Source organism: Pieris brassicae, chromosome 4 (genome assembly GCF_905147105.1).
Source record: "Pieris brassicae chromosome 4, ilPieBrab1.1, whole genome shotgun sequence".
In the NCBI taxonomy this organism is placed as follows: domain Eukaryota; kingdom Metazoa; phylum Arthropoda; class Insecta; order Lepidoptera; family Pieridae; genus Pieris; species Pieris brassicae.
The window spans coordinates 20,830,727-20,857,096 of record NC_059668.1 but is presented as its reverse complement, the minus strand read 5'-3'; the positions used below and the strand labels follow the sequence as shown (position 1 = coordinate 20,857,096).

Here is a 26,370-nt window from a genome sequence, read left to right as displayed (position 1 = left end):
ATTTGAATTGGAGTTCTAAGTGTGTGTACGAAAGTCGATTTTCCATTGCAATTTTCTCGCTAATAACAGAGTTCGAAATTACGGTGGTTGTATCCTTGAAAGGTTGTGTTTTATTTTGATGCGGTTGTAGAGGGGCGAGGGGGGAGAGGGGAACTGTGAGAAGCCGCGTCCCGGGGCACCGTGTAAGCATTAGCTTTTTATTATTGTCTATTAGATTCGAGCCTTCACAGGTAAGCCGACTTTTGGCGCCGCATGTGGCTTAATTATTACAATAGCGATTCTTGGAAACAATTGATTAAGAATTATAGACAAAATTATTTCTTTGAAACGTATAAACAGTACCTTATATTTGAGGTAGACTTTATACAGTAATTTTTTTACAATTTTGAATGTTTTACATTAGTTAAACAAATTTTAAGCTGGCTAATTTAAGTCTTTCCTACTCTACATATTATCTGTCCACTTTGCGTGTGTAAATTTCCTAGGCTTTTAAAGTGAGAATTGTTTTCAGGAGCTGAATGAACCAAGTCCAAAAGTGGTCTCAAAACCTCCCGCCGAGTTTAATTAACGGATGAGGTGTCTTGATCCTTGCTCTACCGCCCATTCAACCGTAGCGCCACAGGCTCCTACCTGCTTTATCGACTATCAGGTGTCAAAGATATTGAACGCTGTTACATTGTAAGGGAACTATAGAAAAATATTTTAAGATTATAGATATACATTTTAATAAACACAGTTTCAGGATTTTTGTACTCACGAGCGAGTTATTTATTTATAATACATATTTGCTATGTATAGTAATTTCTAAATTAAATTAAGGTACATACATTGCTGTTGTTTCTTTGTATATATGTTTTTTTGTGTTGAATAACTGTTAATAGTCGGTGCAAACAAATTAATCCTATATAAATGTATCGGTATTTTTTGTAACAGAAATAAAGATTTTACAACCAAACATTTAAGATACACTGTCTATTAAAATAAATAAAATCATTTATTAGATTAAATATATATATCCTTATTTTTTGACAAAAACAATTAATACGATATCTTAACCCCAACTGTAAACAATAATAATTAATAAAATTACTAATAAAATAAATAATTTCGCCACTAACAAACCGTTCGATATAGTGAATTCGTGTGGCTGTACGGTTAGTCTTAAGTGCTAAACAGTTGTAAGTGAAACAAAGTAGAACACAAGAACAATGTCTTCCCTTTAATAGTCTGTAAGTAATTCGACTTAGGGTCTTTCAAGATAGAGCGTACCAATTAAAAGGCCGGCAACGCTCGCGATTCCTCTGACATTGAGTGTCAATAAGTATCACTCAACATCAGTGAGCCTCCTGTTATATAAAACAAAAGTTTTTTAGTAATATAGGTTAGTTTTAAATTACTTAATAGTCCTAAGTGTTGTGCAGCGACAAATTGTATACAAAAAACAATTTCGCCATAGAAATCCAATAAATTTATATTTTTAATAATGGTAATTTTCTAGAGAAACCGCTGGAGGGCTGCGCATGCAGTGGCAGGAACAACGATAAATGGACCTCAAGGGAATGTTTACTTGCACGCATCGGACGGAGGAAATGGAATTTTAAGGTAGCCAGCTCTTTAAAATTACGTACATTTGAATGATTGATATGAAAAAAAAAACATCTAATAATATTATGAGTATTTTTTGTGTCTTTATTTATTAAAGTACATTATATACAATGCATTTTATATAGTATACTAGCTGACCCGGCAAACGTCGTTTTGCCATGTATATTTTTTCAGGACACATTTTGTAGTTCAATAAAAATAACCTATCTACTATAATAAAAAATAGGGGTTAATCGTAGAAGGGTGACAATTAAGGGTTGTATGTATTTTTGTACATTTTTTTACAATTTTTTTTTTTTGGGATTGACATAACTTAGGGGTTTGAAAGATATATAGTAGCCGATTCTCAGACTTACTGAATATGCATAAAAAAATCATAAACATCGTTCGAGCCGTTTCGGAGTAGTATGGGAACGAACTTTGTGACACAAGAATTGTATATATAAATAGAGCTTGATGAAAAAATATTTTAATTTTTAGTAATAGTTTTTGGCTTACGGAATGCGGATTAGGTAATGTAGGTCTTCTGGGCCTGGGTGGTTTAAATAATAGAGGATTTTAGGTATACTCTATATTACACTCGCGTACAACAATAGAATATAAGCGAAATAATAAAATGTTAATTGCTATGTAACGAATGAATGCAATGTAACAGTTGAAGAGAGAGCCTAAGTGTGACGTCTTAGGGCGTAACTCCAATTATTTAGAAAATCGCCACGCTTATAAATCTAAGCGCGCTTGAGTTAGCAAAATGTACAGATGGCTCGTACAGGTAGGTATCTTGTCAATGTTCACTATCGAATATGTTATTTAAATAAATAGTCTTGATCCAGTATGTTTTGCATATGCCTTATTTAATTGTGGTACAAAATGAGCGTTTTACAAGTATCTTTAAAGGCTCTCATCCTAGGTCGTTCTAAGCAGGAATGCCTAAGCAGTGTGGGCAAATACCAGTTGACCAGATCATGGGTAGTTGATATACGTCTCTAATGGAGCCATAGAGCAATTATGTCTCTTTAACCAGAGGGATAAAACTTCGCTTATGTCTTCACAACCCAAGAGGAGAGAAAATTTTGAAGCTGTAATGTTTGCGGTTCAGAAGGGGAATGGATATTATATAGTATATATATATAAGTCGAGTATATGTTATATAAATTTATTGGTTTTAGGGAGCGTTCAAGTATTACGTAACGAATTGGGGGGGGGGGGGGGGGGGGGTTTGTCTCCTGTAAAACGTTACGTTGCGGGGCGAGGATTGAATTACGCGTTATTGTTAATATTATTTTCCACTTTCCAGTACTTTACACCACATTATTCATGAATCAAGAATCTCCAAATATAGTGACGACGTTTGACGTGATACCTGAACACTCCCTTATACACAACACAACTATATATATATATATATCAAACCACGACTGTCACTACAGAGCGATCTGCAAGAACTACTGACTTCAGGGGATGGATTTTTATAACTAAAATAAAAAGTTAACAATGTATACAACATTTGATTCTGCTCTTGCGCTCATCATTTTTCTTTTTTTAGGTTTTCTCTTACTAAGGTTGCCTGGAACAAATCGCTTATTAGCTATAAGGCCGCTCGTTGCATCTCTTGATTTTTGTTTATTGTGTTATTCGGGTTCCTTTAAATTATATTGCAACGAAGTGTGAATAAATTAATAAAAAATATAATTAAAACAAAAACTAAGTCGTAAATACGCACTTGCACTTGATAACATAGTCACACCCTTACTTTTAGACAAATCAAAAAGGCTTACTTTTAGACAATTTTTACACAAATCAATTTCTAAATTCAGGTAGTATTTTTAAATAATAACCCTGTATTTTGTATAACAGGCGATTTGATTTAAATTCCTCGCGTGAAGGCAGTAGCAGCGTCCGTGCCGCGAGGCGCATGCGCATATACACTAGCTATGGTCTGTGGCTTTAGGTGAAAATTAAATCTTGTTTCTTGGAATATTTTAAAGTTTGATCAGCATAATGCGATTTTAATACAAAGTTAATAATTACGAGGGCAGTACAAGTCGTTGTAAATAGATTTTAATTTGTTTTTTAAATGTAATAGGAGGCAAACGGGCAGGAGGCTGATGTTAAGTGATAGCACCGCCCATGGACACATTGCCAGAAGGCTCGCAAGTGCGTTGCCGGCGTTTCCAGAATGGGTACGCTCATTTCTCGAAGGACCATAAGTCGAATTGCTTCGGAAATACTTCAGTGGGCAGCTGGTTCCACATTGCGGTGGTGCGTTTTTTTTATCACGCTGGACTATATGTGCAGGTAGCGTGATCTACAATCTGGAGGATATATAACATGACCACAGACACGGGTACCATCTGGCCGGCGAGTCAGTGTTTAGACAGTTTGAGGTTCCTCCCTTCTGGTTGAAGAAACATAACACTAACTTTCCTCAACACTTGTTACTTACTTCAATACCACAGGGACACTTATGGGGAGTACATATGGGCCACATTCGTTTATCAAATTAAACAACTGTATTTTAAAACGTATTACGATTCTGTATTTAGACACGTACTAAAAATAAAGAAAACTCATTAAATTTAATAATGTAACTCGAGTTAATGGCTTCAATTCACGTCAAAGATCCTTTATTCTTATAATTGATAGCATGGCGTTCGTTCAAAATTATACCTGAATTTCAAAGGTATACGAGTAAGTACTTATATATCAAAGAAAGAAAATCACAATCGTTTTGTGAAAATAACATTACAGTGTCATTCGCATGCCGAGTAAAATTAGAATGGGGAAAGATATAAAGGCCGGCAACGCACTTTCGAGCCTTCTGGCAATGAGTGTCTATGGGTATCGCTTAACATCGCCTGCCCGTTTGCCTCCTGTTACATAAAAAAAATGTATTTGTTATTTTTCGTGATTATTTTTTATCATTTTATGAGACAGTTCGGTATGTGCAAACGGTTTTAACCCGTTAATGTTGCCTATGGAACTCAACGTAGGCAAGTGTCGGCCTTTAAATCTGCCGGCGACAATCATAAGTCATTGGGCTCTTTAATAAACACAAAAATTAAAAATTATGTGGACTAGAGTATCCTGTTTATTTCAGACACAAACAGGAAGTCAGTACGCAGAAATATCATCCCATTTTCCTTTCCAAAGAATTATGATCAAAGCTCACCAATATCCAGATTGGGCATTTTCATGAACGACCTGGATATCTATAGGTACTAAGAGTTAGTGAGAGAGAGAGAGACAACAAATAATCGCGAAATTCCATTTCGCTAGACACTTTAGTTGGCTTTTAACTGCTATAGCGCGATTTTTTCGATATCAAATTAAATAAAATGCAGAATTACAAAAAACTTATTTGAATTATATTTTTTTTATTTTAATTCAATAATTAAAATTAGCATTACTATCGTATCGGCATAAAGGCGTATCGATACATCTCTAATAAGTAGTATATGTTGTACACTAGATAGATTATATAACAATAATATTATTTTATGGAATAAGACGGAAGCTACACAACATTTGACCTTATCCAAAATGATATTTTATCCTTAATTTACATATATAACCTTCAAACCAATTAAGCCACTGCATCTAATCATTCGCCATCAACGCTGGAGTTTCACAAAAGTTGGTAACACTCTCCGAGCGACTTGATCTCATGCAGCTGATTTTTATCATCGGGTTTTTTGTTGTACGAAATTTCACCTCGTCGTTCGTCGTTCCACAACTGAGGGTTTTTTTAATGTTTTTGTACAGTAGATTAGTACAAAAGTAGATATTACGAACGAATTAATATTGACGAATGAAGTTTACATCAATGAAGAATGCGGAATGTTAGCAAGCGGCATCCTGCACTTTCGCTGCAAACATCCGCCTTACGCGAACACCCCACCCCGCACCCCGCAGTTATGTAAATGGGTATAAAGGTATTAGGTACAAAACTGGGCAAGTAAACCTAAGATCGACATGTGTCATAGTTTTTGTTAAATATCTTGTTTACAATTTTTTGATTGAGTCATAATGTTGTGACACAGTCCTAATTATGGTCAAAATAGAAGATATATGCTACTTCATAAATGGGTATTTATGGTTTTAGTGGCCCGGTAGAAACATATATACGAGTACATATTATTTATTAATAAATTTTGTCATCGGAACAAACAGAGACATCTATCGGAATTTTGGGACAACGCGAAATTTATTAAAGCGCCCTCTTTCGGTTAAGAATAACAATAACAAAAAAATTGTCGGCACGTGCGCCTTCTAAAGATTTTTCTTTAAACCGTAAAAGTACACATCAAAAGGTTCCTCACAAAATACCTATCAAGATCTCAGAGCAAATTGAATTCCTCGTAAGATATATGCAATTATTCCAGCCCCCTAAGCGTGACGGATGCATACCGTTGCAGTCTGTTGCGCAATGTTGGTTTCCACCCGTGACCTTACAGTACTCATGATGAGCTCTTCATAGTTAACTAGGTAATGAGAGATCTAATCTAAAATCTAATGATAGACGTACAGTCAAAACCGTTTACGACGTCGTTTAGAACAACATACCAGTTATATTGATCAAAACCAATTATGGCGACTGAATTCTATTAGGTATTAGGTACTTAATAATACGACTGGCTGTTACGACTTTTTGGTTTTTGAGTTTTACGACCAAATATGAGTAGTTCCTTCGATGACGTTATAACAGATTTTTACTGAATGATCTATTACGTAGACGCGGCGAACATTTGTTTTTTTATAAACCAAAGAGTAGAGAAATAAAAATAATTAAAACATTACAATCTCCAGCAAAACATGTATTGCTTAGGGAACCAGACAGCTAAATGCCATTCAGGAAGTTTCAGAATTGAACTACAAACAATATTAGCCCTAATATTATTAGGCATTGTTGGCCTAGTTTCTACGTGCGAGTCTCATACCTGGGGTCTTACGTTCGATCCCCAGCGGTACACATTGGTGTATATCATGACTTCCTGTCTATGTGCCCATTTAATATTCGGTCGTAGAAAAACATCGTGAAGAAACCTGCATTCCCTAGACCCAATATAGTCGACGTAGTATGTCAGGCACAGAAGGTTGATTACTTACTTGCCTGTTAGAAATAATGAAGGATTCATAAATCTGAGGCCCAGACCTAAAACGTTGTAGCGCCATTGTTATTTATTTATATAATATTACTAAATTAATTATTTGTAATATGAATTTTAGATCTTATTTTTTGAAAATTTACTTACTGTGTCTTAAGTCGATATTTTTTTTTAATATTAAATGTTATATATGGTGTATAAGAACTTTAGAAATACTGGGTTAAACTTTATATCACGTTGTTCACATAATTAAAACGATTCTACAAGCACATCACTTTAACATTAAACAAAATTTAAAAAATGCAATTAGATCTTATCTTTTATGCCATCATCAAATCGGTATGCGATACTAAATTGGCGCGTGTCAATCATTAATAGCATACCAATCTTGTTAACACGTTCGTTTACGAGAAATATAACGCCTTAAGGAATTTGCTATGCAATATCAAATGTAGCATTGTATGTTGTATTTAGTGGACCTACTCAATTTGCTGCAATTCGCGGCTTTGTGCCTCCCCGACAAAAAGACCCGTAAGAGGCCCCGACATGTCAAATCGTGACAGCTTTTGACAAACTCAAATTAAATGCAAAGAAAAGTCAACATCGGATATGGGTAAAAAAACCGCCATCACCGTAGACGCCGTGGACCTTTACTTCGTACTTCCCTCACTCCAGTGAGCTTCCGTCCCGTCATTCAGGTAATTGACCAGCCCGCGATGGCCAAAGCCGAAGTCCGAGTCTCCCAGGAGACATCGTTGCGATAGTCGCGGGAAAAAGCACATTCCGGACAGCTCGACCTTTTGGTCCGAACCCCGAACTGAGCTTGAAAGACTCTTAAGGTAAACAAGGAGATTGACTAAAAAAATCGGCTTTATACTGTTTTTGTTTTTAGGTTAAGGCTATTTCAGAAACGATAGCTAACCACTCCCATATGACAAAATTCAATATATATTTCACGTACAAAATTCAGACAACGCACGTCCAAATTTCCTTAAGACACACCCTTCATTTGTACGAACTAAATCGATAACGGGATTTGTTTTTTTAGATCAGGGGGCAAACGGGCAGGAGGCTCACCTGATATTAAGTGATGCCGCCCATGGACACTCTCAATGCCAGAAGGCACGCGAGTGCGTTGCTGGCCTTTGAAGAATTGGTACGCTTTTCTTGAAGGACCCTAAGTCGAATTGGTTCGGAAATACTTCAGTGGGCAGCTGGTTCCACATAGCGGATTCGAACATACGTCTGGGCTCATAGTAGGCTTAGCTAACGATGATAAGACACCTATTGATTTATTTAGATGGCCTGGAAATTTCAAGGTTCTTGGTAGAGAGCTAGAAGACCCTTATCAAAGCGAATAAATAAAAATACTTTCAAGCTTTATAGACAACTGAGCATTAGGATTGTGTTATTTAGTTTGTGTTATTTAGTTAGTTGTGATTATCATTAAATTGGAAATTGCGTATTCATTTAGATAATTTGTGTGTCTCTACTCTCATAGATAAGTTCTGGTTTCGATTCAGTGTCGAATTTTAACAAACTTTCAAACATTACGAACCAATCAAAATTAACTAATAGTTAAATTTCCTTGTTGGTTATATTTGCAGGGGATGTTAAAAATATCACCTCGCTTATCATATAACAATCAATATGGCCGCGATGATGTTTCATACAAGACAGGGTGATAAACGCTTGAATCGGTAGACAAAATCTACAGCCATGGAATGAAGCATGCTGAGAATTAGAAAATTAAACAAGCAAAGAAACACAGACATAAGACAGAATATGTGTGACAGACATTCTGACTAAGACCAAATGAAATGGAGATGGACAGGTCATATGCTACGGAGATGAAACATGGAGCAAAATCTTGACGGAATGGTCGACTGAGAGTCGGTGTGTTAGAGGAGGCATTTTCCAAGATGCACACTGATCTCCGAGATATAACGTATATTTAAAATCACAGTGTTTGGGAATATAAAGATTTATAATATTAATATTATAAAATCGAAAATGTCTAATCCAATAGTGTTCTGCCAGCGCTTGAAAAACTTACAAGCAAATTCCAGTCTAAGTATGGCGTTCAGTTTTCTTTAAAGAGAAATTTTCCAATTCCATTTATAATCGTCCTGCACAACAACTCCACAAGTCAGGTCCGTATTTAGCTGCCTCGGGGCAGCAAAGGAGTGGAGGCCACCAGCCCTAAATTATTTTCTAAGTATAATTGAAAAAAAAATCAGTCAAGCTTGTCAATCAATAATTTATTGTGAAACCAAGTAAATTATTGTAGTATTTAACAAACATATAAAAATATATCAAAAGACAAGTCTATTCATTAGACAAAACAAGTATATCTAAGTATTGTTGGGGCCCCTGTTTTGTGGAGGCCTCGGGGCTGTAGCGCCGGTTGCCCTCCCCTAAATCCAGCCCTGACACAAGTACTGTGTAGCCCTGACATGCTTTGTATCAAACTAGTACAGCCCTACGTGTCATGGCTGAAGACGTACGACTTCCATCGCGAAAATTGCAAAAAATAATTCGATATTGTATTATAAAAGATTATTTTTTTCAGTATAATTGAAGCAGTGTTGGCTAGTACTTCTGAGTTGAACTTTCTTTTAGGTTGTAGGTTCAATCCCCGACTGCACCAATGGACTTTGTGTCTAAGTGCACATCTAATACTCGATGTAGACTAGTGTTTTACGAACATTTTTGTACCTTGCACCTTTGTCATTTTACCATGCCTTCCTAAAATTCTTATGGCCGTAACATGAAAATGTGTAATATTTAAAAATAGAATTGTTCACTTAAGAAACTTTGAATTATAGGTTTTAGGAAGAAATTACTTGGAAATTGTTAACGAAACACAAATTTTAATATAATGAAAACCTTAATATTGTATTACAAATATTTTCTTTATGTGCGCATTTAACTTTCGCTCGAATGGCGAAGAAAAACATCGGCTCGCTTTAGATCCAAAAAGTCGACAACGTGCGTCAGGCACAGAAGGCTGATCACCTACTATTAAATTTACAAATGATCATGGAACATATACAGAAATCTGAGGCGCAGACCTAAAAAGGTTGTAGCGCCATTGATTTATAGTTGAGAACAAGCTGTAAATATAAATATAGAAGTTTTTTGACGTTCATAAGTCTGGATTATTAAATAAATTATATTTAATAATATAATTTTCAGTTGTAGAAGAAACAAATCTTGTAAATATATAAATTCTAGTCAAAATATTAAATATAAACACTAATTATAAATGGTGTGTTGGTAATTATAATTAACTATGACCGGTGAAATGAACGCGGATGTACTTTTAATTACCAGCTTCATTATGCGATATTTTTTTTAAATAACAACGGGCAGAATGATAGTGCAGATGGGCAGATGTTAAGTGATACCCTCAATGTCGGGACCCTAAGTAAATTCGGACATCCTTCAGTGGGCAGATGGTTCCACATGGTGGTGGTGAAAACTGCCTAAACGCTCAGTTGTAGAATAGTAAAATGTGTTAATAATTAACGTGAAATACAAGTTAGAAAACATCGTAGCGTTCATCTTTAGTTGTCGTTATTATGGCGCTTTGGGAGAGGGATTACCAAAATATTGAAATATTGAATTTGCTTTTACAAAGACCAAATAAAAGCATAGAAATCCATTATGTCAAATTAATCGAATCGAAAGTTAATAAATTCGATTATCGGCCGATTGAGTGACAAAAATGGTGCGTGCAATCCTGCGCACGATTGATTGGAATCCAATGAAGTCATCTAAGTAGAATTTCTAATAGCGAATTCCATTTCGTTGGCAGCCAAGCGAGATCAGTTATCTAAACTATTTCGTATTGTCTCACGTGTGTTATACGAAACATATGTTCGATATATTAGAAAAAAATTGAGGCAAAGAAAAAATGGATTCGCATTTACCACGGGCAGTGTTCAGAGGAGTTGTTTGGATCTGCAGATTTTCATCATCGGAGGTCGAGGCAGAATATCACCGTGGTGCGCTCACCACCACTATGCGGAAGCAGCTGCCCACTAAAGTATTTACGAACCAATTCGACTTGGGTACTTCAAGAAAGGAGCGTACTAATTAAGTACTCTAGCATTGAGCGTGCCCATAGGGGGCGGTTTCACTTAACTTCAGGGAAGCCTCCAGAACGATTTCCCCCTGTTTTATATAAAAATCACGAACTCTTTATTCAAGTATGTGCTAATCAGTCATTTGTTAGCAGAACAATATGAAGAGTAGAATTGTCTAGACTATGACAGCGTTTGAGATTGGCCATTACAACATAAAGCCTCTACTCCAACCTTCATCTAGAAGCATCTATAGGGAATAAAATCTTCACGTGCTCGTCATAAATCTTAGCAATATCAATGGCTTACTGCCTCACTGATTTGAGCCATGATAACCAAATAGGACCTTATTTTATCTTTCTACTAGGGTTTTGGGCAGTTTATATATTTTCTATGTATTTTTGGCATAAATAAGCGACGATTTTGAATTACCGAACTGTTATAAATTGCGATCGTTGCATTCCTCATGTAACTGTTGTTTGCAACCTACATTTGGAAACCGTAACGTCTCAATGTGAGAGCACGCATCGTAACGTTATTAATAAAATGTTTTAACCAATAATATAATAATTATATTTAAAAAAAATTTAATGAAAAAGAGATGCCTAATTTTTATTATACTACAGTTCAAAATCTTTTATTACAGAGCATAAGACCCATTTGAAGTATTTTCTAGGTTTCTGAATTCGACTGTATAAGTGGGTTCACGGATAAGCTTTTTCGTTTTTTACGAACACAAATACAAGATATAATTATATAAGTGTCCAAAAAAAATAGCTTCACGGCTAAGATTTTCATGCAGTATATTGCGGGGGGGGGGGGCAAACATGCCTACGGGAGGGCAAAAAAGGGCAGTTGTCGCAGACCATGGACACCCATTTTTAGTCGGTGTGTTGCCAGAGCCGGAGTACACTTTTACTTTGAACAGTTGGAGTTCTTATCTCTCAGGGAAAGGAGTGTCTTGTTAAGTGGAAGGCTTCCAGCCATCAAAGTATGGGTAACACAACTAAAAATAGAATAATAACATTCCTACATGTATTAAATATAAAAGCAAAACCTATATTCAAAACTTTTGCCAGCAACATTTGTTATCTGATGGCTCAGTGGCACGTTGGCTGGCCAAATTCCTAAGCGCTTTCTCTCGCAGCTTGACAGGCGCATGCTCGCACGCAAAGCAACGAAAGTAAAACGGCGTGCGCCTGCGCAGCTGTCACGTTGCATAATTATATGTGATCAACGCGTTGTTTGTAAACAATTAAGATCCTAAACGTGCCGTGGTCGAATTATCGACGTAACTACGACGTAAAATTTTAATTATTATCACAAAATTTTTACGTTAACATCAATTAATTGTTTATTGTGATTATAAAATAAATTAATTTTAAAGATTTTATTTTAATCGCATAAATATCAGTCATATTTTTTACAAATTTGTCAATATCGTTAAAGTTAAGTAACTCTTTATAACTACAACTTACCATTATGTGGTGTACAGTACGGGAAAGTCGAAAATAATATTATCAATAACGCGTAATTCAATCCCCTTCCCGCATCGTAACGTTTTAACCAGATGGACCCCCCCCCCAAATTCGTTACGTAATACTTGAACGCTCCCTAATAACGACCTCTACGCTCGCACAGAACCTTTGTGTTCTACTTTGGATTCTGCTTCTAATATCGACCTTTTTCGCACTCCTCTACTGCTTCATTTAAGAATAGGTTAAAACAACTGTTGATGTCCTAAGCCTTGTATCTTTCTTCTTTATTGTAGCTACTAGTATGTTTGTCGTTCTCCTGATTTATATCCATTTTGTGTTGTATTGTCTACTTACATAACATTCTGCTGTCATGTTTTGTATCTTATTTTTTATATGTGAAACTTTTTGTAGATATCAAATGTATTAATTTTTTTTTATTTTTTACTTTTATTGCATAGAGACGTTTCTGTTTTGTTTCCTAAATGAATAAATAAATATCTCTTTTAATGTCGCGATAACGCAAATAGAAAGAAAGAGGCCAAATAGGCCTATAAATGAGATTCAAATAATGGGGCAGAAGTCTAATTTTACACGTGGAATGCGGAGTATTTTCCAAGCATTTAACCTACACGGATTCGTACTAGAATGTAGATAATCTTCGAACTTGTTTCGAAGTATGCGGAAAATGTATGGCTATTTTGTTATTCTGAAGTTTATTACACACATACACACACGCACACGCGCTCACTCATTCGATAAATATTTGAGTTTTGTTTACAGAACAGGGGGCAAACGGGCAGGCTCACGTGATGTTAAGTGATACCGCCGCGATGTTATCTCAATGCCTCAATTCTCGCGAGTATGTAGCCGGCATTTTAATAATTGGTACTGTCTCGAAGGAACCTACGCCGAATTGGCTCGGAAATACTTCTAGGCAGCTGGTATTCTGCCTCGACTGCCGATTATGAAACTCAACTGCTGGTATGATAAATATTTGAGTTTTGTTTACAGAACAGGGGGCAAACGGGCAGGCTCACCTGATGTTACGTGATACCACCGCGATGGAATCTCACTGCCTCAATTCTAGCGAGTATGTAGCCGGCCTTTTAATAATTGGTACTGTCTCGAAGGAACCTAAGCCGAATTGGCTCGGAAATACTTCTAGGCAGCTGGTATTCTGCCTCGACTGCCGATTATGAAACTCAACTGCTGGTATTTTACTGAACACTCCCCCATGATAAATGCAGAGTGACCTTTACCCAACGCCAAGGGAAGACTTTGAGCTCAGTGTGATTATCATGCCACAAAAATGTATGGAATTTTAACATAGAGAAGTCATAATTCCAGTTACTAAAAACCTTGAAGAGAATCGATAAATGCTAAACTCAATGCTGCAAATGTAAAACAAACTTATAAAAACCCAGGAAGACTCGGTTGAGCGACGACGGAAAAACTAAACGATTTCCCTAGAACAGAATGTTATAATTCGATTGTTCCGTAAATTACTTTAGTGATAAAATATCGATTAAAAGATCGATTTCTTTTGTTCACAGTTCTGGTTTATGTACAGTTTAGTATTAAAGTACATATGTCGCAGCCAACTAGCTTAATTCGATAGCCGTTGATTCAACAGCTTAGCCTCTTAACTAAATAGCACTGTTTAGTTAGCGACCTGACTCCGCCAGTAGCTCTTTGATCAACTCAGCCAGTTGATCAAAGAGCTAGGCAAATGACAGGGATCGATGACGTTACTCGCCTATACTGTTGAGTTTTAATTTGGTTCCACTTTCTGCCACCCTCAAACACGAAACGAAACTCATCAAACTGTCAATATGGCGTCGGCAAATGACTGTAATTTAGCTGTAGAAATATTTACTGTATTTTATGTCAGATTTTTCATCTTTTTTGTTTCTGCCACATGGTTTGTCTATCCTAAGCATTAGCCAACCAGTTTATTAATGTTATAAACGAGACGAAATATCTTTCAGTTAAAAGGCTAGGCTGTTAATTGAACGGCTTATTAAGCTAGTCGGCTGCGATATATATACTAAGTATCCAAAATTATTCAACACATAAAGACGCTTGCCTGTATCAACCGAGCGATCCAACACGGCTGTGGGTGCCTGCATCTTGCACCATAATATATTTAGAAAAATTGTGTCGCCAAATCGATCTATTCAATCACCTTCAGAGATGTTATTAATCACTGCCGTGTAAGGCTATCAATGGGAAGGTTTAATTTTTAACCGGCACGGTGCCTTTATAGCGTGAGTATAAGTTTTGACAACAATTATAACTGTTCTTATAATTATGACATTAGCATGCATATTTTTATCTGGCTGATGATGCGGTGTTTTTCTTTATAATCAATCGGAATGTAGCACTTTCTTTGCAAATACATTATCTATTCTTTATTAAGTGTACAAGAATAGCAAAAGCTTGGAAGAGCTTTTGGCCGTCTAAACGTCACGAACAATAAGAGAACGAGCACGGTAATTAAAAGAAAGCTCTTCATTACTTACATATATACTACTTGTACTAACATACGGATCTCATACTTGGGCGCCTAGTCAAGCGCAGCAGCAGGTGTGTCAAAGATCGATGGAACTATGTATGATAGGGAGGAAAAGAACAGACAAAATAATTTAAGCTTTAAGAAAAGCTTTAACAGATGTTACAATAAAAAGTAAATAAACTAAAGTGGAAATGGCCGGAGCACACGGCACGATGAACAGAAAAGTGAAGCAAAGTTTTAAACTGGTGGCGAAAGTACAGCAAACGCTGAATAGGGAGACAACTTAGAAGGCGGATAGACCAAATTAAAGAAACAACATGCAGATGGTAACTGACAGAGAGTGGCACAGTGCTCAGAGGAATGGCGTGATTTGGAGGAGGCATTTGCTAAAAAACTAAGAATGACCTAAAAGAAGATTGAAATAGAAACGTGTTTAAATGTAAATGTATCTGAATTAATGGCTATTATTATTATATGTGTACAGAATAATTGAGGAACAGCGTCGCAAATACATAATTACAAAAATTTAATATTTCCTCATAAGTACGTAGATAAAGTTTAACCTTACGTTTTATTTAGAGTAAAAATATCAATATCGCTCCAAGTGTATTTTTATTGTATTTATTAATACAATCAAAAATACACTATTTACAATTTTCTTAATAGTAATAATACAAATAATTATATTTAAAATGTAACCCTGTGTACCTTTAACGCTGGCAATGTTTCATGTCCAACGATAATTCCAATATTGTATGTTTTGTCAAAAATAAAATAATCTTTTTTTAAATCGCTCAAAGCGAGGGTTAATGACGATGTTTTACTTTTAATTTGAAGTCGGTTATAAAGAGAGCATAGGCAACTAAGTCAGCTGTGAGTGGCGAGGAATGCGACCCGCCCACAAGGCCAAATGCCATCTAACATATGCACAGTGTCCCAGCCCGCATACCGATTCACTGTAATCATTTTGTCTGTCGATTTGATGGCGACTAATTAAGATTGTTTATATGCCTTAGATTTCGGGTACTTTTCGAAACTTTGATATTACTGGATATTCATTCTTCGTTCTAAAATTTGGATCGATTTTTTGTACCTGTGTGTGTGTTTTTTTATGTAATAGGAGGCCTGCCATGGACACTCACAATGCAAGGAGGCTCGCAAGTACGTTGCCGGCCTTTCTAAGATTGAAACGCTTTCTTTTACTTCAGTGGGCAGCTGGTTCCACATAGTGCGGTAAAAATTGCGTTAAAAAACACTCAGTTGTCGAACGACGGATGTCGAGGTAAAACGGATGGTTTTTATGTATTTATTTTATATCTTAAAACCTTTTTAAAGTAGGTTCAATAAAAAAATATGCTAAAAATAATAATGTTGAACCTAGATAACCTAGCGAATTTAAAAATACTTTTTTATTTTTAATCGACTGGTTTTAATTTCTTTTTACTACTTAATACATTATAAATAAATGTACAGAAAAATCCATTAAGGGGTATAACATTGGCGCATGAAGACTACACCACAGTACCAATTTGAAATTCCTTATTAACAAAAATAAAATACAAAAAACAAAACGAAATCAGAGAGGAAAGAAACGTTTTTATTGCTTAATCTGAATCGCTGCTGTCGCGGACAAGAAATTTAATGATGTTTACTTCTTCAAACTACCATCTCTTATAAACTGACTTGTTCAGAGAATCTTTGGTATCACAACTTTGTTTTTCGTTTTTGTATGTTACTTAAACCAGCTTTAAAATAGAACTATAGCGTACACCTCCCGCAAAAGCCAATAAGTGACTTTAAATTTCGAATAGATAAAATAAGGTGTAATTTTTAAATTTCGAATACAGTACTTTAAATGTACTGGCTTATGTTGAATTTTTAAATTTCGAATACAGTACAATAAATGTACTGGCTTATGTTGAATTATTACATTTCGAATACAGTACAATAAATGTACTGGCTTAGGTTGAATTTTTAAATTTCGAATACAGTACTTTAAATGTACTGGCTTAGGTTGAATTTTTAAATTTCGAATACAGTACAATAAATGTACTGGCTTATGTTGAATTTTTAAATTTCGAATACAGTACAATAAATAGCTTAGGTTTAATTTTTAAATTTCGGCAAATTGTACGGCATTGTACAATAAATGTACTGGCTTAGGAATAATTAATTTCCAATACAGTACAATAAGTATACTAGCCCAGGTTTAATTTGTAAAAATACAGATTAATGAGTACTCACCGAAGCCGTCTGAATCACTTGCCGGGTATGCGGGACACGGTTGCACCATCGTCGCAGCTCGCGATAACACGTCCAACGCAGATTCCACCTTTTCCATTTTCACTGTAATTCAATATATAATATATTAAAATAACATTATTACTATATAACTAATATCACATCCACGTGTGCCCGTTCATAAGGTGTATCTAGAACCAAGATTTTAGGGAAAGAGCCCGTCAAACTGTCTCGACCAAAGTTTCGTGACTTTTTTAACGCCGATCGAGTAGTCATATACTATTGCGAGCTTTTCATGCCACCTATAAAAAGCATTAAACATCAAAATTATAACAAAACAATAATAGTGTGCATACTTTAGCAATGACGTAAACGTATAAGTATGTCGGAATTGGTAAATATATTTATAATTAATTCCTCATTAGTACATAGCTTCTATTGGCTTCAATATTATGAATACAATGTTTGACCTAGATTTTGCGTGTTTTGCTGTTTACCAACTGACGTCGGCGCTCATCTATTGAAGGCAAAGACAATACATCTTCTATTATACAAAGTATTCACTAAGTAATATTAGGTGGTTGGAAAAGTTCGGAGACTAACATAGATTTTTTTAATATAATTTGTTTTGAATTCTTTCCAGAGCGATACAACGATTGTAGCAGTCATACAGTTTTTCCGATACCATTTTTATTTTACGATTCGTCTTTAGCCTCATAATAAGCTTCAATTTCGGCGATAACTTCTTTATCAGCGCAAAAAATATATATCGAACGATATCCATCGAGCATACCTACTCCCATGGAATTTTGCTATAATGAAAATAAATATTTCATTGATTTGTGACACGTTTGTGTAATTTTCTGACAAGTCTACACTCGTAGTCTTTGGTGAAGATTTAAAAAATGAATTTCAACTTTAAAATAGTTCTCTTCAATTTGTCGCCTTTGGGTATACCTGAACTCTTGGATACAAAGACAGGATGACAACACGAAGCGAATACGACAAAAACCAATATCCTTAATTTGCAGTTAAGGACAATCAGAACCTTGCTCAGAGGCTGCAGCGTCGGACTCTCTTCCCTGGTCGTACGTACTTTATGTGCACATTTAACATTCGCTCGAACTGAGAAGGAAGACATCGTGAGGAAACCGGCTTGCATTAGACCCAAAAAGTCGACGGCGTGTGGCAGGCATTAGACACTTGCCAATTAGATTGATGAATGATCTAGAAACTGATACAGAATTCTGAGGCCCAGACCTAAAAAGGTTGTAGCGCCATTGAGTGATTTTTTAATTTTTTATTTAATAGAACAATCATAATATTTATGGTTTCTAAGATGTAATTTGCCTTGTCTTTGTACCGATTGAAGAGTTCGATCAACCACGATATTTTTATCTTCTAAAGGTTCCTTTTTTTATTTTTAAAGTGCCGTCTTCTTTTGAAGGATGGCCATCATCGCAGCTATTTTAATCTTGGATGCCACGCTTCTAAACAATAACTTAGTGCTTTGACTAAACCTTGACTGGGTTTTCAACCAGCACGAGTATCAGCGGCCAGATCTCCTTCTACATGCTACATTTTTGCCTTGGCTGCGTAACGTTAGAGAGGACGGGTAGTGCGACTGCGGAAGAGTTGCTGCATCAGACACAGCACACGCTTTACGACTGCCTGACGGCCAACCAATAATGGAGAGGCACCAAAAGAAGAAAATTATAGTAATGTCTGTGGCCTTGCTAAACATGCCAGTGTAGGAATGTATGTCTGCGCATAAAAATATTTGGCTCGGAATGAGCGTCGCCGTGAAATCATAAATGCAAATATCGAGGCGGAAATTCCTCAACTTATGACTAGACGTTGGACAGACGTTTTGTCTTTTGTCCAAACCAATATCATCCAAAGTGCTTTTAACGTCTAAAATGACAAAGGAAAATTATTTTACATAGAATATCAAGGAGTTTGTTCTCCAAAAATAAATAAATCAATGGCGATACAACCTTTTAGATCTGGACCTCCGATTTCTCTATCATTTGTAAATTGAATAGGCAAGTAGGTGATCAGCCTTCTGTGCCTGACACACACCGTCGACTTTTTGGGTCTAAGGCAAGCCGGTTTCCTCACGACGTTTTCCATCACCGTTCGAGCTAATGTTAAATGCGCACATAGAATGAATATCCATTGAAAAGCCGGGGATCGAACCTACGACCTCAGGGATGAGAGTCGCACGCTGAAGCCACTAGGCCAACACTGCTCTTACCTTGCCTTGTTCTCGAACAAGGCTCCAAAATTTACGTAAATTTTATGTATTTACTGGTAACGTGTAATAATTGGTTGTAAAGCATTTCTTACTGCTAGTTGAAGGTGTAGAACTGTCCCTGAAGTATTTCCAAACCAATACGACTCAGGGTCCTTCAAGAAAAGACCGTCATAATTCTTAAAAACCCTCTGATATTGAGTGTCCATGGGCGGTCCTTATCATCAGACGAGCCTTGTGCCTCCTGATGTATAAAAAAACCTCTTTCGAGGTACTGTTATATGACTTTTATGACATTATGGAGGTTGGAACCTCGGCACAAATAGTTTTAAAGAATTATTTGATACTTTGATACCCTCAAAGTACTTCCGAACCAATATGCTCTAGAACAGAAGCTAATAATTTCTTGAAGGCCGTTTTTTCTGATAACACTCGCGTACATATATCGGACATAAAATAAGATTTTTACACATAATTAACAAATGCTATCTAGTATGAACTAGTAAATAAGAAATGTTTTCAAAGTGACCATCAGAATGTTTTACAATTTCAAAATTATTCGTAAGCGGGTCAAACATCTCAATGTGTTACGGTACAGTCAGCAAAATAATTGACGAATCTGATCGGTCCAGAATGTTTTACAACAAAGTATTCTAGCGCTTTTTGTATGGATATTGCTTATAAAACCCGTGGAATCTAAAACATTAGTTCAATGTTCGAAAATGTATACCAAACGACGCGGTCGGGAATTTTATTTGATGTTTCAGAGCACCAGTCGAGTTACGAAATGTTAGGGAATACTTTAGACAAATCAAGGACTAGTTACAGTAACGAATGGTTAACCTAATGTTCAATATATTGGTACGACCAACCAGGCTCCAGAAGATAAACCACTCATCACAAATTGTATACGTTTTTACAACAAACTCCCAAGCGAAATAAGAGACTTTTTTTAAGTTATTGAATAAATTCAAATTTTTTTTAAATAAATTTGACGATTATTTAAATAATCCTAATCCTTGGTATTGAGTTGATCCACTTTGTATGACTCAATACTTGACGATTAAAAAGAGTGGCGGAGAGTTTGTTGCAAGTTCTTGCCCGCTCTACGCTCCTGACTTGCGAACTGGTAGTAAATGTAATTTAGAATTAATTTAACATCTTTTCTGTTGACGTCCATAAGTTTACTTCGTTACCTATATAATTAAAGTTATTTTGAGTTTGAATAAGAACTGACATTGCAACTGTTACTTAGATAATTTTCTTATCTATGTCTATACAAATAGGTGATCAGCCTATCATGGCATTACTCACCATACCATTATGTGTTAAATACTCAAGAGAACTCAAAGCACAGCCAAACACACGACCAGGTTTGACCACGACGCACGTTAAAACGCTATCCTGCCCTTTACTTTAATTTAAACAGAAAAAAAATCATCAAAGAAAGGAATTTTTATAACATCTGCTGATCGTACATCTCGCATTCCATCAAAAATATTTCAGTTTAGTTATAGCCAAAACAAAGTTGCTCAACGCGAAATAAAATTGTATATCGTAATGTCCACTATCAATTGATATGTGATTAAGGACATTCCGTGCATAGCTGACATATTTTAAAAATTCCAGATAATACGAAATGTCACGGAATGTATGCCTCAAACGAACCGCTTATGGAAGCTTCAAATTCCTTCGTATTATATATAGTAAATCGTGGCTTCATCCGCGTTTAATAGGCTATTTGAATAATAAAGTTATCTGTCAAAAATAATGTCACAATTATAAAAATCAAATTAGTAGAGCCAGAAACTCTAACAGACCCTGCAAACTGTAGTTTACTTTAATGAAATAAGCATATACATTCGTAGTTACACCAAATTATTAATGATAAGTTATAAATAAGTTTAGTTAAATTTTTTCTTTCTTCAGACATATTTTAGTTCATGTCATGTATGCTTCAAAACTTTCTATAACATAAATTTGCTGTAAATTCGAATCATTTGACGGTTTAAGAACGGAACTATGCTTGAACCAAGGGCGTCGCTAGGTTTGGGTGCAGGTGTAGTTAGGGAATCCAAAAAACCTTTGTATATAGTATTGTCTTTTGTTAACATAGCTTTCACACATTAAGAAAACACTTTTTAAAACGGATTAAAGCTATGTATTATTATTATTATCATGAATTACATAATTTTAATTTTTCTGACATTTCGCGTGCTTTAGAGCGTGCGTGGTCACGGTGACCATAGCTAATACATAGCTTCAATCCGTTTAAAAAGTGTTCTCTTAACCTTTTTATAATTAATTTGTGAATTTATTTTTATTGCTATGCTCACTCTATACAAATCATACTTTTCCCATTCTCTGGGACCTAGTTCTACTGCCCCCTTTGACAAAAGGCTGGTGAAGCCCTTGACGTTGAATCGTAACCTCTTTCGATTCTTAGAATTCGGTTAAATGTGACCTGTGTTGACGATTGTAAGTCACGCTGATGTGGAATTTGGTACGTTCACCACAATAGAATTTTTCTCGCCTGACTGTATGCGCGTAAGCTGTCCGGTAATAAATAACTTTATTGTATTCACACAGAATTACTTCTGTGGTATGCTGACCGCGATAATATTGAGAACGCTTTAGATTAATAGCATCAAATAGATACGCAATTTGTTCTTTTTAATATCAAAAAGCAGCTAAAAATGTTTCAAATGTTGTCTAGTACATTAAAAAAAGTATACTATATCTTTTATAGACACGTGTTCTATTATAATAATCAAATTGTTAATATAGCTTCTGTATTAACAATTTCCTCTTTAATTCATCAAAACTAATGTCTAATTAAGTGTAATTAGTTATTTAAAATACAACTGACAAAAGTACTTTAGGCGGCATAGCTTTGTTATCATACCAAATCAAGTGTAAAATGCATTTTCGAACATAATCTTCAACCACGACTTATGTCATCAGTACTGACAAGTACTAAAAGAAAGCCACATGGTGGGCGAACCTTGACATTCCATTTAAAAATAATATTCTATTTTCGAAAGTTTATGTTATCCATATTCGCTAAGTCGTTGTTTTAAGGTTGGTAATCCCTTGACAATGCGGGCAATTTGGGGTGCGGCGTGTTTACGATACAATCGCAACCCCTGTGGGGTTACCCACTTTGAAGCAGGACGCAACAATAATACATTTTATGCACTTAAAAGTGGACCATAACACAAGGAGAAAAGTTAGGATTTCATTTGTATTTAACGTAATACAGCTCATAGTAGGCCTTTAAGCACGTGGTGCTGGCAGATGTTTCGAGTTTTATAGGGCTCCCCATCCTCTTGTACCTAAGTACGTGCAGCTGCTTTTAAAATATTTCGAGTGCAAACCGTTGTAAGGATTGATTTCCCAGCTTTTTATTTCAAAGGATCTCAACACAAATAGAATTCCATATTTGTCCTATTACGTTTGAAATTGTATTGAGTTTTCAATAAAAGTATCAATTAATATGTGTTTTTTTAACGGAAGAAGAGTCGAAGATGCTTGTATTACACATTCAATTTAATTTAAATATATAAACATTTAATTAGATTAAAAAGAAATACATCTTCAAACTGGTAGGACCTAAAACTAGACCTAGTAAGCCCTTACCAGTATTTCTAATTGAAAATGATCTATGTGGTTAGCGGTTATGCTAGGGCTATCGTTATGGGGTCACATTGGGCAATCGGACGTTTTATCGACTTCTTATCTCGGTATGTGGAAACGTTATTCCAGTATTGTATCGTTCGCATTCCTTGATATCGCGAGATTCTTCGCCATGCTCGATGGACGCCCTCGCTACAGCGAAATTTTTTGCTTGCCGCATTCGTGAAACCGGTAACAACGTACTTACAATAGCTATTTGATTTTTATTTAGGTTGGCGTAAGTCATTGTACTTTGGCAAACCACGAACTACTCTATGTTGATAATATAATTGACGATGTTCAATACATGTATAAACATGATACAAAATACACGTTTGAAAGTCCTATCAAACTATGTGATATACTTACTGTTTACTCTTAATTGTAGATGATACTTACAAGTAAAGATAGATATAAGAATAAAGTAAATAAGTACTTACATTTAAAATTTCCCACGTTCAAAACAATAGATGAACGAAGTTATATGTTCAATCTTTATTTACTGCGACGAAAACAATTTTCTGTCAATGCTCACTAAGGTATTCTAGAGTCCTTGGTAAACTTTAAATCCTAGACTTGCTCGATAACATAAGATTCATAACAATACAACACCAATGAAGAACGAAAATCAATAAGAAACGTTTTGCAAAACTCCGTAAGTTATAGCACAGCAACTATTATGTTACGCCTTGTACAACGTCAGTTGACCTTATTTTAAACTAAGTTATTTTTTAATCCATGATTTGATAAACACACTGTTGTTATTTGTTTGTTATTTTATAAAATCCAACTATCGCGCCACGATACTGTTGACGAAATAGTCGCGTTTGACATTTGAGCCGAGCCCACGATGGTTGGAATTCGCGGTATGTCAAATATTTTTAGTGCTGCCATCTACGCTATGGAATTTCAATCTGATCCGACGGCGGCACTGGAGTCAGAAATTATTTCACACTTTAGCATTATTACGAGAATTAACTTGAAGGAAATGAAAACTATTTAAAATAGAAATAATACTGCCTAGTAATGCACTAGCACTTGAATATATATCATTAGATTATAATAGGAGTTCCGCGACACGTTTGTGAACCATCGGAATGTGTACAAGTTATGGCCGCCGCTGTGTGACGGCGCGCAGGCGTGATGGTAGGCCGAACGCTGCTGTAGGGTTATCGACACTACGAGGTGAAAAGTAGGGTCGGCAGTCGCGGTGCAGTGATCACCACACTGGTATTATTTTTCCTTCATTTCAAGAGCAGGAACCGTGTCGCTGTTATAATAAAGTAGCCTAATAAGGAAAAATTTAATACACTAAATTCAATAACTAGTATTTGAAAGTATGTATTATTAAGTAAAGTATAAATTATTTTAAAGATACCTTATTTATTCGTCTATTTAGATTTTTTTCTATTTATTAAAAAAAAATATTTCAATCTTAGATGGTTTGAACTTCGAATAAGATCCACGTTTTGAAGTAAATTTTATCATAATTCCTGCCATCTAGTTCATTTTCTTGTTAGTAACAGCGCGTTGCAGTAGATGGCGCTGCATTCAATATTAAAATGTTTTAAAATAGTGTTAACATTCAAGTGTGGTGAATTTTATTATTATATATAATGCAGCTATTTGATTAATACAATTCATCTTACATTCAACTGACTTTGATGTACGATTTTTTTAACTTGTATAAACAGGAGGCTTACCTTATATTATTAAGGATACCACGCTCATGGCCAATACCAGAAGGGGTACCGAGCATTTGAAAGTCTTGGTATAAATCAAACAGTACTCAGTATATATATGTATGGAAAGCGATTGATTTATTATTTAAACCATTATTCTCATCAAAATTATTTTCAAGTATAGTTTTTGATCTTATTCACGATCGAGGAGTTTAAGTCCGTGCTCAAAGTCTCGTTTCCCCTTAATCTCAACGGTTCCATAGACAAGCATTTTTAATCCATAGACAAATAAAACGAAGATTTGGGACATATAATTATTTATTTCTTTTAAACCTAACAACTAACACAAAACTAAATAAATGTATCTCTTGAAAGTAACTATAACAACAGCTTAGCTGAAATCAAATTCGATGTTGCCTTATAAAAACTCTATAGTGTTCACAATTTAAAGGTTTTATTAATAATAATAAGTCAAAGACAATAATTATGGATTTTTAAGTGATAATGTTACTTTATTTATATTTTTTATTATATATAGGAAGTTTTATAATATAAATTAAGGAACTAAATACATTTTGTCTCCCAAAACCATTCGGGCATGAGGCAGACACACTGCGGCATTTTATTTACAATATTTTTTTATCTTATTAGAGACCATCGCTGTAAACAAATCGCTTAGGACCGCGCGCTTGTTTGTGCCAATTGACAAGTGTCCCCAAAAATGTCATTAAAAAAAGGTAACTCTTAATTATACTTTCCACCCTTCCATCAACTGCCATTTTTAAAACAATATTCAAAAAAAAATGTTAGGTCTGTTAGACTACTACATGCTAATAATGTGACATTGTACATTATTTTTGTAAATTTTAATTGTTAATACAACAATTCAAATGAAAAAAAATTGTCGGGTCTGTTAGACTACTACATGATAATAATGTGACATTGTACATTATTTTTGCAATTTTTTATTGTTAATACAACAATTCATTTCAATTTCAATTTCAATTGGCTAGAATCAATGCGTATTATAGATCACGGCAAACTTCTGGAGCATTAAACAAGGCAGTGGGGGAAAGTTTGCGCATCGTACACATCCCAGGACACAAACTGATTTACCAATCACAATCACGCGATCGACACGTCACTCTCCCTCCGCCCCCCGCCCCCCCAGTGATACCTAAAAATCGCTTCTGCGCAGGCAAGGACATTTATTAAAGATGTTTGCTGGTGTCTACACCTACTGTGCGTTTTGTCATTCAGTGATTTTTACATAATAGATTTAATTTAATACAATCCAAGAAGTAACAATCCCCCTGAAATGTCTGCCTCACGCTATACTGGATGTTTTTAAATCGTTGTAATTTTGTAAAATAAAGATTACACCTAGGTATTTGCCAAAGTGTTTATATTTAACTACGACATTAAGAAACATAATTGACATGACTTTAAGCAACTTGCCAAACAATAGTTTTGACATAAAAACAATAATCTAAAATGGAATGTTAAAATTACATAAACAAACCGAAATTTCATATTTAGAACGCAAATGTATTATTCTGTTCCATAAAACAATAATCCACAGACTAGAGCACTTTAGTTTTAGTTATTTGTAATTGTTAAGCAATTTGTGATCTTAAACAATAAATTGTCTATGTGACTGATTAAACATTAATATCATCACATATATCTACTCACATATATCTCTAATCATTTATACTAAAATA

At 35.2% G+C, this 26,370-nt stretch overlaps 1 protein-coding gene across 1 annotated transcript in view; it reads right to left on the bottom strand.

Annotated features, from left to right (window-relative positions):
* The window catches only part of LOC123708303, a 33,284-nt gene extending 9,351 nt beyond the window's left edge, over positions 1-23,933 (bottom strand). Inside the window, exons 1-2 of the mRNA XM_045658970.1 lie at positions 23,405-23,933; positions 17,039-17,140 (exon numbers count right to left, since the gene is read on the bottom strand). Of these exons, the coding sequence (XP_045514926.1) occupies positions 17,039-17,135 (97 nt within the window). The 5' untranslated portion in view covers positions 17,136-17,140; positions 23,405-23,933. The remainder of the gene's footprint in view (positions 1-17,038; positions 17,141-23,404) is intronic.
* Between the last annotated feature and the right edge of the window lie 2,437 nt (positions 23,934-26,370).